The sequence below is a fragment of the Oreochromis niloticus genome, linkage group LG8 (assembly GCF_001858045.2).
Source record: "Oreochromis niloticus isolate F11D_XX linkage group LG8, O_niloticus_UMD_NMBU, whole genome shotgun sequence".
Classification (NCBI taxonomy): domain Eukaryota; kingdom Metazoa; phylum Chordata; class Actinopteri; order Cichliformes; family Cichlidae; genus Oreochromis; species Oreochromis niloticus.
This window is the reverse complement of record NC_031973.2, coordinates 28,212,690-28,223,088: the sequence shown is the minus strand read 5'-3', so window position 1 is coordinate 28,223,088 and position 10,399 is coordinate 28,212,690. Positions and strand designations below refer to the sequence as shown.

Genomic DNA, 10,399 nt, shown 5'->3' with positions numbered 1-10,399 from the left:
TGGCTTCATGGACAGATAGAGCTGCGTGTCATCTGCATAGCAGTGAAATATTCACAGGCTGCTCTGATTAAATGACCTGCATAAAATTAATAAACGAATTAAGATGCACATCTTCTGCACATTGTAGTTTCAACACATCCTGTGTCACATTAAGGAAACAACTCTGCCTGCGTTTGGACTCTCATCGTCTGATGACCTTATCAGTTCTCCTACCAGAGGTCGGGAAAAGCAGACAGGAGGGACTTTTGGAACGCAGCCTGTGGTGAACAGCTCACGTTCACCCTCAGCCCTCAATCAAAAACACAAAAGCAAATCTTAGATAAATCCATTTTAATGGAAAATGTAAAACCCTTTTGAACTTCAATGTACAAAGCATGTAACACTTGCAAGTTAAAATTTGAAATTGAAGCAAGCCATGTTTTAAAAAAATACCTCAGTGGATGTATATATGTACATATTATAGTTCATTTTTTCTTTATTTTATTTTTTAACTTCAAAATGTCACCATAGTAAATCTTAACAAAAACAAGACAATCAATTCTTTTCTTAAATAAATTACATCTTTTCTGTAAATGTCTCATTTTTACAGCAAATACTTTTTTCATAAAATGCTGACGTGTATAAGCCATTTTGTTTGTTTTTTCCTTTACATAATACAACTTTACACAGTCTACAATAGTTTGGCAGGTCATTTTCAGAAAATGTATTTATGGCATGAGGACTGTAGAGCGTCAACATTTCCCAAAGTACAGGCATTAGCTGGTGTGTGTGTGTGTGTGTGTGTGTGTGTGTGTGTGTCCTCCATCACAGTAGAGCCGTATTACAACTGAAAAACAGCAAAAGAAAACAAACTGTACAACTCACATTTACATAATGCATTTTGTTTCAATAACACTGCATTTAATAGAGCTATGAAATAAATACATCTTCACAGAGGAGATAAAACAAGGTTAGATGAAAAGACATCCTGGAAAAAAAGCACAACAAAACTAGAAAAAAGGACAAGAACAGACACGAAGGAACGACAAACAAGGGAGCAGCAGAGGCTACTGACTAAAACATCTGAGATTTCTGGTTTGCATTTTCTTTTTTCTTTTCCTGGTGAAACATCAGAGATGCCAGTTTTGATCCTAATGCTGCTGGTGATGCTGACGCGATCAGCAAAATCTTCTGTCCAAGACGCTGTGTTAGCTGCTGCCATAGGTTAAAGCTCCTGGCCTTTATAATCCAAAGCAGTGAGAGCGGCTCCACCATCGCTGCTACTTACGGGACAGTCTGAGCCTCCGTGGAAACTGCATTTCAGCTGGATGCAAAAGAGTTTGGAGGTTTGTAGTGCTGATTCCCTCCATCACACTGGCTTTAGTAAGGCTCCCAGCCAGCATTCGCTTTGTGTTTGGAGCCTGTGGGGCTTTCAGCCCTCTCAGCCCAGCTGCTCTTCAGTTTGTCTCCTCTTGGCACTAAAGGTTTGGGGTGATGACAAAGGTGGCAGTGCCTCTCACTGGCCACTGGATGTGTGACATGAATGCGGTTCACACTGTGAGGTCCTCTGGATCACATGACCAGCTTTGAGCCAGCCATTTATTGTGGTCACGTGACGCAGCCCTCCGCGGCAGAAGGAGGAGGGTGTAGAAAGGGTGAGGTGCTGATGGGAGTCACAGCCATCTGTGAAAGGCATGAACGAGGCTGAGAGGGCATCATGAGTTGTGTTCCTCGTCGTCTTTCTCAGAGCCGCTCTTTTTAAGGGAACTCACTGCCTCCTTCACACAATGGTACAGGATGTTCTTCACCTAAAGGGAAAGAGCGGGGCGAGACAGTGTCAAGTGCTGGACCTCATCCATTTCTTTTACAAGAATTACGTTCAAATCTCAAACCTCAAGCAGCCTTTCAAATCACAGACAGACACCCAGTACTGCCAAGCAGCGACCTTTGGACCTGAAAAACTGCCGTTCCTCCAAGGACCCCTTCAGGCTCCAAAAACAAGCTCATTCCCATAGATTGCCATATAACCAACCGGCATTAAAAGCTGTGTTCACAGTTTGCCCCCTCCTCCTCTCTATGGATATTTCATAACAAGTGTGCAGCAGCAGTGAAGGTATGGCTGCTCTGACTGACTCTCACATAGAGAGCTCCAGCAAACTGCTCTCTGCTGGGCTTCACCAAGAGTCACTGAACTCGACCTCTCGCCGTGTTTGCACTGTTGGTGCCCCTGTGGAGCATTTTAATGTCGTTATCTGACACAATATGATCCGCTCTGATGAGGACTCCCCCCTCTGACAGTTTTCAAACACAAACGCAGCAGAAAAGCAGAATACAGACGATATGGAGACAGAGTCTAACTCTCAGCGACAGAGCTTTAAGCCACATGAGACTGCTGTGCTCGCTGTGTCTGCTGAGACTTTTTGTGTGGCGTGTATTGTATTACCTGTAGTTTGTCTTCATAGTTGACCTCCTCTTTGTTGGGTCGTAGCTCCTGGGTCAGGTGGAAGGAGTTAGCCACGTGCTCAGGAGACACAAAGTCATTGATGACTTGAACACAGCTGTGGAGGTTTTGGACCTACAGGAATCACAGAGGTGTTTATAACAGCACAGAACATCATGTAAAAATAACCCAAACAGACTGATAACTAAGTGTGCCTACACTTATTTGTCAGATTTAATATTCTTATTATTTTCCTTCTTCCACCTAAAATTTAGCAGCGAAACTTGCCTCGCAGCTTTGAGACAACACTCACATATGTTAGCTCATTTCAAGCGGCTCGATTGGGAATGGTGTGCCAGGGAGTTTGGTGGCGATTCGTGGCCCAAAGCCACTTTGAAGGCTTCCTGCTCGGCCAGAGTTTATCACAGAACCATCAAACATTACACGGGTCACATGACTTTGGACTTTTATTGACTAAAACCATGCTTTCATATCTTTTATGGTTTTTTCACAACATCAGTATAAATTTTAAGAAAAATGTGATTTTTCCCGCCACTGAATGATCATGTGACCTGCTCTAAAAACAGAGTGTGGAGAATAATTTGAAACAAAAGTCTTTCTTTCTCGCCCAAACCTTTTGCCCTACATGTATATTATATACATCAAAGCGTAGCTCTCGTTGTCCTCTTTCATCCAGTCACATTCACTTTTAGACAGCTTTTATGGTTCTCTCAGAAATGCCATCGAAGCACAGCCTCCTCCCTGTCTCTCCCCCATAGGCAACCATTTTAAACGGCTCCCAAATTTCGGCTGAAATTTAAAATCGGAGGGTGTCTTTACACTGTCACCACGTCAACATGATAAACTCTACAGATATGATGATGTAATGTAATATTTTGTAGACTGGAAGTGGCTTTGACTCACAGTGAAAGAATTTCCCTGATAAAACTAATAGTTTTCTCTGGGGAAGCATTTGTTTCAAAACTTGAATCTTGCTTGGCGGCTCTGTGTCTGAGTGTGTTTCTAGTGTTACTATAGTAACCAGTCCTTACAGCTGATGACTGTGTAAAACAGATCCTGATGTCTGTGACACCTGACCCAGCAGCAGCACAGGCACACTCAAAATTACTAGTTTATGTAAACAATCTGCTGCCACAATATTATGTACAATCACAATATTATCCAAACTGTGTGAAAGCTCCACTGTGCAACAGTAAAAAATAATAAAATAATGAAAATGTAAACTATACTGTATTCAGTTTAAACTGCTAAACATCAAACATCATCACTTCCTCTATTTTAATTTTGCCATTCACAAAGAGGCCACCTACTATTAGTTTGAATGATTTCATTCCTGCTGCATTAAATTTGGCAGAGTTGGAAGTATTTTCCTTATCAGTTAGTGATCAGTGTGTGTGTGTGTGTGTGTGTGTGTGGTAAATACCTGATGCATGGCCCCTGCAGGTATAAGGACAGAGTCTCCCAGGAATTGAACTACTGTCCAGCCCTGAACTCCATGCTCATCCAGCAGCCGCTGACGCTGCTTCCTGCTCAGGTACCATGCGTGCTCTCTGATGGGGTCCTGGTCCAGCGACAAGTCCAAACCCTGCTCCTTAGAGAGCTGAGGTGGTTGTTGTTGAAGGGGAGGAAAAGCGTTTTTTAGCTCAGCGCTACGCTGAAATTCACTAAATTTAATTCAGATAATCATGTTTTGAGTATGTTTCTGTGAGTGCCGACCTTGTGCAGGAAGTCTCTGACTTTGTCCATGTCTCTGTTGAGGTAGATGTGCCACAGCGCCCCTGGTGTTTCACTCGAGTCTTTTAATCTCTTTCGAACCCCCTCATCTAGATCCTCCTCTTCCAGACGCTTCAACACTCCTTCAGAAAAACAAACTCATGTCTATGTCGTTCACTTATTATCATTTTTTAACTATGACCTTTGTCAAACTATATCTATGTTATTCAGCTGTCAAAAATCAAAACTAAGAGTCCTTTAGTTTATGACATAATACAGTAAACAAACCACAGATTAACTCATGTTTAGTTTTCTGCTGATGTGTTTTCTTCATTTTGACTCTTTGATCAGCCAGCGATTCAGGTATAATATGCTAACAGCTCCTGTTCGTCCACACACGTTTCACCAATCTTACCAGTTTTGGACAAGACTCCATTGCCTTTGGCTATTCCAACATAGACCAGAACAGAGACCACATCGGAGACTTCCACGTGGAGGTTTGCAGTCCCAAAGTCCTGGTCCTGAGATGCAGCTACACCTACAGTGAGAACAGAGACACCATAAGAGCACTTAAAATAATGAATGTGTGGATCTTTATACACATAATTCTGAGTATTATATATGTGGTCATCCTGCTCCTATGCCAAAAGAATAATGAGCTGGTAAATAAGACGGGATTTAAGACCTTTAAATGTGCAGTTTTTATGTCCTGGTGACTGAAATTCAAAATAACAGCTAGTGTTGGTGGGAGGACTTTCTTCTCTAAGAAAATGGTTAAAGTGTACAACTTTTCTGGGAAACCTCGACTCCAACTGTGAATGTGGGTGCAACCTTGACATACTCAGCATCATTTTCATGTTTTCTTTGTAGGAACAAAGAAAGAAATATGAAATAAGGACATAAATGTCATGATGCACGCTCAATCATACAGATAAGTAAATCCCAAAAAGTTGATTCTGTTCATGTGATGAGCAGAATCTGGCAGTGCTAGATAGAAATTGACTGCTTTACGCCTCTTACCATAGGCACAACAGAGTCTTGGCCCCAGATCTGGCCTGACAAAGAATGAAGGCAGGTGAGAAGCCAGGTTGAGGTTCCCTTCTGGATCAGAGTACTCTGGCAGAGGCAGATTCTTCATCAAGTCATCATATCTGCAATGAATACTTTTATTTAGGTGGCTTCAGCATCACTACTGAGTCATTTACGTATCTTTAGACCTTTGTTTTTAAAAGCAGTCTGAGGATCAACAGCACAGGTGCTGTGTACCTTGAAGGCATGAGGGCCATAAACTCTTCTCCAGATGGCCAGTCCTTCAGTCGGTAAACCATGGGCTCGCCATCTTTGGACTTTGGTCGCTCTGAACAGTTGCAAAGGATCCAGTCAGACTCGGTCACTGATGGTTTACCATAGTAATGCTCACAAGACTAAATGCAGCTGAACTTACTGGTGATGTCTTCAAATCCATCCCAGAACTCCTTGATCCCAGAGTTGGACAGCACCTGGTCTTTACAGTTCAGGAGGTCTCCCTGATGGTCTGCAAACTCCTGGTTGAAGGAGTCGGCCTTCCACAGACTGGCATTCAGTCGCTTATGGATCCCAGACACCAGCACAGGCTACACAAACACACAAGACACAAAATGCATCTCAACACCAGGGTGATAAAGTTCAGTGGAGCACTGCTAAACCGACTTGCTGTAACACAGATGTGCACCTGTCCGAGTTTCCAACACTCTCTGAAGAGCTTCCAGTTGTTCTGGTTGCGGTGATCTCTGAGCCACAGCAGCTGTCTGTTGTTCAGCCAGCAGTGAGGGATGTCTGGATACTGACTGCTCGAGTCCTCTGCTTCTGCTGCAGTAACAGGTGCCGACTTTTTCTTCTCTGCTTTGGCTTCCTCAGCTGGGGCGTTGTTGTTGTTACTGTTGCTTAGGGTGATGGGCTCTTGCTTCACTGACAACTTAGTGGTGATGTTCTGGCGGCTGGCGGGGATTTTATTCTCTACAACCGAAGCAATGATGTCATCGAGGATATTGGGCATGCTCCGCCCACCCTTCCCAGTCTACAGAAAAAGGAAAGAGGATCACACATATTACAGGAAATAAAAAAATGTGTCTGTGGCTTCTGTTTCTTTTTCCCTTCTTTACCTTATGCTGGAACATGGGAAAGTGGTCAGGCGTCCAAAGAAAAAGTTTAAATAGTTTCAGAAAGACGGGAGAACTATGGCTCGAGGCCGCTTTAGACAATTACACAAAAGTCTGGGTCCTTGGAGCAAAAGTCTAAAAAACAGATGCAGCTTAAAAGAAATTGAAATAAAGAAAAATAAATTATTGCACACAAACGTCCTCATACATCCAAAAACAGACGTGGAGGTTTTTGATCAGTTATCCTACTGTTTGCTGCTTTGTTACTTGTTTTGTCTCCTGTTTGAATTATGAGCACGTCCTGCATTTGTTTTGTTAGGTTACAACTTCATTTATCCTTTAAATTTCTTTAAACTGTGTGCAAAAGTCTTGAGCCACCCATCATTTGTCTATATCGTGACTAAGCGAGGGGAGACTTTCAGCTACTGTAATTTTTTATAAGAGTGTTTGCAGGTTGGTCTTTCTCTGATTCCCTCAGTTCCTGAAAGAAGGAGCTTGAAAAGAAAAGAGAGTTGACTTCTTTAAGTTTCTTGAAGGCGTCTCATCTCTGATCCAGAAAGCTTGTTCAGTTCTAAGACCAAATGGTGGAGAGTTCCCGGGTATTTAGGACCTAGTGGGAGCTCTCTCTTTAGATAAGATAAGATGAGATGATAAGATAAGATGGTCGAAGATAAGAGGGTCGCTCACCCACTGTTGATCATGTGGCTCATCCAATGAATCAAGACGTGAAAGTCATGGGTCATTATCAGCAGAGGTCTGGGGTGAAACCACTGTCAGAGAACTGATTAGAACTAAAGAAGAGGGCTGTGTACGTGTGTTCAGAACCACAGACAGGCACAGAGAGCATGTCTGTCACTGGCTCTCTGTGGGGGGTTGGAGAGCTGACTGACCTGATGTGTCACAAAAGAATCCAACATAATGCTAATGATAGTCTGGGCTCTCTTATCTGTCCCTAAAAAATATTGGCCTTAAAATTATTGCAGTGATTTATCAGAGATGTGCAGAAAAAGACTTGAAAACATACAGAGTGCTCTGTCCACCCATTTGGACTGCATTCATTGTTGGTTATTGCAGGATCCAGAAATGAATTCAGTCACATTTAAATTTAGCAGTGCAGTTAAATAATCACTTTATGCTTTCATTATCAGAAGCAAAAGTCAGCAATAATCAGAGTGCACGCATCACTTCCTGTCTCCTATCCTGCTTGTTCAGTTTGCACAATCTGTATTTGAGCTGCTACACACAGATATCTATATCAGTATTTTAGAGAAAGGCTCGATGTTATGATTCTGGTATAATGACAGAATGCCTGTACACATTAAAAAGCTACAACTACATAAATGAATGTGCCTCCACACAGCTCCCCCCGGTGGATACAGAAGACACTGCCATAACTGCTGTTTAGTGGCTATATCTGTATGATATTTATTCAAAATGAATCATATCTAAACACTGAATACAGCATGACTGTCGGTGTGTGTACCTGTGAAGCAGTGGAGTAGACAGGTGCAAAGGCTATTCCTGCGTCAGTGGAGCCCAGCTTCAGCTTCCCTGCTGTGCTGGTGAGGAGATCTCTGAGTGTGGAGCCCTGCTCTGTACTGTTACCCAGTGAGGGGGTTTTACACTGCTGCAGGACTTCCAGGCTGTCCCCTTCTTTGTCTTCCTTCACAGATTTACCCAGCACCACCGACTCTTTGTTTTCTGTTATAAAAAGAGGACAGAGCCAAACTACACGTTCAGAGAAACATTTAAACTTAAAAGTTCATGGTGAAGTGAAGATGGTGTGGACAGATTATTAATAATAATTTGTGGCTTCTGTTCCTCTCACCTTTTTTTTCCTCCCTGGATTTCTGCTCTGCCAAGTCTGCCAGGAAGTGCAGAGGCGACTGGGACTCTGGCGGGGTGATGGGAGCATTTGCACCATCGTTACCTGGACTGGTTCCTCCACCACCTCCTCCATTAGTTTCTGACTTAACTCCTCCTAGGTCAGAGGTCTGCAGAGAGCCTGGCTCAGCTTTCACCAGGGACAGCTTGTTGCTGTGGTTCAGAACATTCTGCAGAACCTGGACAGAAGGAACAGTTAGATGAACTCGCTTAACTGCATGAAATCACAAAGCCTTCATGTCAGAGGAAGAATGAAACTTTATGTATTTAATTTATTTAAACAGTGACCAAGCAAAATGCCTGTCCACAATATTGATATTCCCCAGGTAACAGGTTAATAGACAGCTATGATCACCACACACAGCTATTGTATTATTAGTTTAGGTTCACCACAGCTGAGCTTAACCACAAACCTGTTAGAAGAGTACTGTTAAGCCTGCTTAAAGTCTACCATTCATTAGATAGAAAAGCCCAGATAACAGAACTTGTTTTTGGTTCACTTACTACTAAACCACAGTTTATGATTAACTCTAGTGCAGTAACTGATGGACCAATGATGCCATTTCTGTATGTAAAAGCTATTAACCATGACTCAGTGTGTGGCAGGTGTAGGCTGCAGGTCCTGTCTCTCACTCAGCAGTGGATCACAGCGACCCACACACGCTGATCTAGTCTGTGCCACAAAGGTAGCATCATAACAATGTCATACAAGACTGCCCCCACCCTACCTATCACTTTGTCAATGACATTAGACAGTCAGTGCTTACAGCTGTGAATGGTCCAATCTATATCTACAATTATAATCTATTGTTTTGCTTTAAGAGTCATGCCCAGTGGTGAAAGCTATTCTGGAGTTTTCTCTTGCTCCTGTTTTATCTTTTCTTTGCAATCAAATGTGGTTTACTGGTGACAGCACTCATTTCCCAGTGGTCTCCACTTAGCATATCTGTTTTATGAGCTGTCATTCCACAGCATGTCTTTATCCTGTCTTCCTTCTCTCACCGCAACCGGTCGCAGCAGATGGCCCCGCCCCTCCCTGAGCCTGGTTCTGCCGGAGGTTTCTTCCTGTTAAAAGGGAGTTTTTCCTTCCCACTGTCTCCAAAGTGCTGCTCATAGGGGGTCATATGATTGTTGGGTTTTTCTCTGTATGTATTATTGTAGGGTCTACCTTACAGTATAAAGCGCCTTGAGGTGCCTGTTGTTGTGATTTGGTGCTGTGTAAATAACATTGAATTGAACTATTCGCGATTCATCATTTTGTGTTGCAGTCAAGGCCAGACTGACTGGCTGCACCACCCTGTGGTATTACATGGTCTGCTCTGTATCATGGAAATTAATGAAATGAGTCAGAGGCAGAGAACAAGTGTTTTCAAAGTAAATCAAATCCATTGTCAGAGGAAGTAGATTTGCAGTGTTGCAGAGCTCTGTGTGTATGCACTGCTGAGCAGAAACACAGGCCTTTGTGCTCTTAGCAGTTATCTCTATATCGAAATGTGACTAAAAACCTGACGAAATGCAAAGCCCGGGGTCCTGTGATACTGAATAACACACATTTCATGTCCATTTCAGCTAACCCTCAGCGTGTTGGGCCATGCACCCATTCCAAATTAATCCATCATCCTGATATGGTATCTCCACTCTACATTAACACCACTAACAATCACTGTCAGCATCACATTATGCTGCTTTTCAGCAGGGAGCGACCTGCCACAAAACCACAGCTAACAAGTTTTTATGATCTGAACTCCTCTGCACATTTTAAACACAACAACACCACCTCTTCAGAAAGTCTTGACAGTGAGTCAGGATGTCATTGACTGGAACAGAGTGTGGTACCTGTGAGACTCCGTTGGTGGCAGGCAGTTTGGTGAGAAGGTTCTGTTTGCTGGTACAGGGACAGTGAGACTTTATATTGTGTTTTTCTCTTAGGGAGTGCATGGATGTCACCAACTCTGTCAGCACTGAAACATGACCAAATCAAACAACACACAATATTAAAAATGGTGCTGAAAAGTATCATTGTTCATCTGTCTTTGATTCATAAAATCTACACACCAGCTGCTGTTCAGGAAAGCAGCAACACAAACAGCTAGGCTGGACTGTACCTGAGCCAGGGATGATCTGGGTTGGCATGAGGTGTTTATGGTCGTGGGGTTGGCCTTTAACACACTTTAGCCATCCATACAGCTCTTTATCTGATCATAGTGAGAAAAAAGTCACACAG

At 42.9% G+C, this 10,399-nt stretch overlaps 1 protein-coding gene across 5 annotated transcripts in view; it reads right to left on the bottom strand.

Annotated features, from left to right (window-relative positions):
* Positions 1 to 466: 466 nt before the first annotated feature.
* The window catches only part of jmjd1cb (jumonji domain containing 1Cb), a 108,330-nt gene continuing 98,397 nt past the window's right edge, over positions 467 to 10,399 (bottom strand). For 3 of the 5 annotated variants that reach the window (XM_005471226.4, XM_005471227.4, XM_005471228.3), the window contains 13 exons: positions 10,281 to 10,370; positions 10,012 to 10,136; positions 8,120 to 8,354; positions 7,775 to 7,992; positions 5,865 to 6,209; positions 5,598 to 5,766; positions 5,420 to 5,510; positions 5,174 to 5,304; positions 4,569 to 4,691; positions 4,157 to 4,296; positions 3,864 to 4,040; positions 2,423 to 2,554; positions 556 to 1,787 (listed from right to left, as the gene is read on the bottom strand). In XM_005471226.4, the coding sequence (XP_005471283.1) occupies positions 1,695 to 1,787; positions 2,423 to 2,554; positions 3,864 to 4,040; positions 4,157 to 4,296; positions 4,569 to 4,691; positions 5,174 to 5,304; positions 5,420 to 5,510; positions 5,598 to 5,766; positions 5,865 to 6,209; positions 7,775 to 7,992; positions 8,120 to 8,354; positions 10,012 to 10,136; positions 10,281 to 10,370 (2,069 nt within the window). In that variant the 3' untranslated portion in view covers positions 556 to 1,694. Of the gene's footprint in view, positions 1,788 to 2,422; positions 2,555 to 3,828; positions 4,041 to 4,156; positions 4,297 to 4,568; positions 4,692 to 5,173; positions 5,305 to 5,419; positions 5,511 to 5,597; positions 5,767 to 5,864; positions 6,210 to 7,774; positions 7,995 to 8,119; positions 8,355 to 10,011; positions 10,137 to 10,280; positions 10,371 to 10,399 lie in introns of those variants that run through there. The other 2 variants (XM_025909522.1, XM_013276821.3) reach the window with 2 other exon arrangements.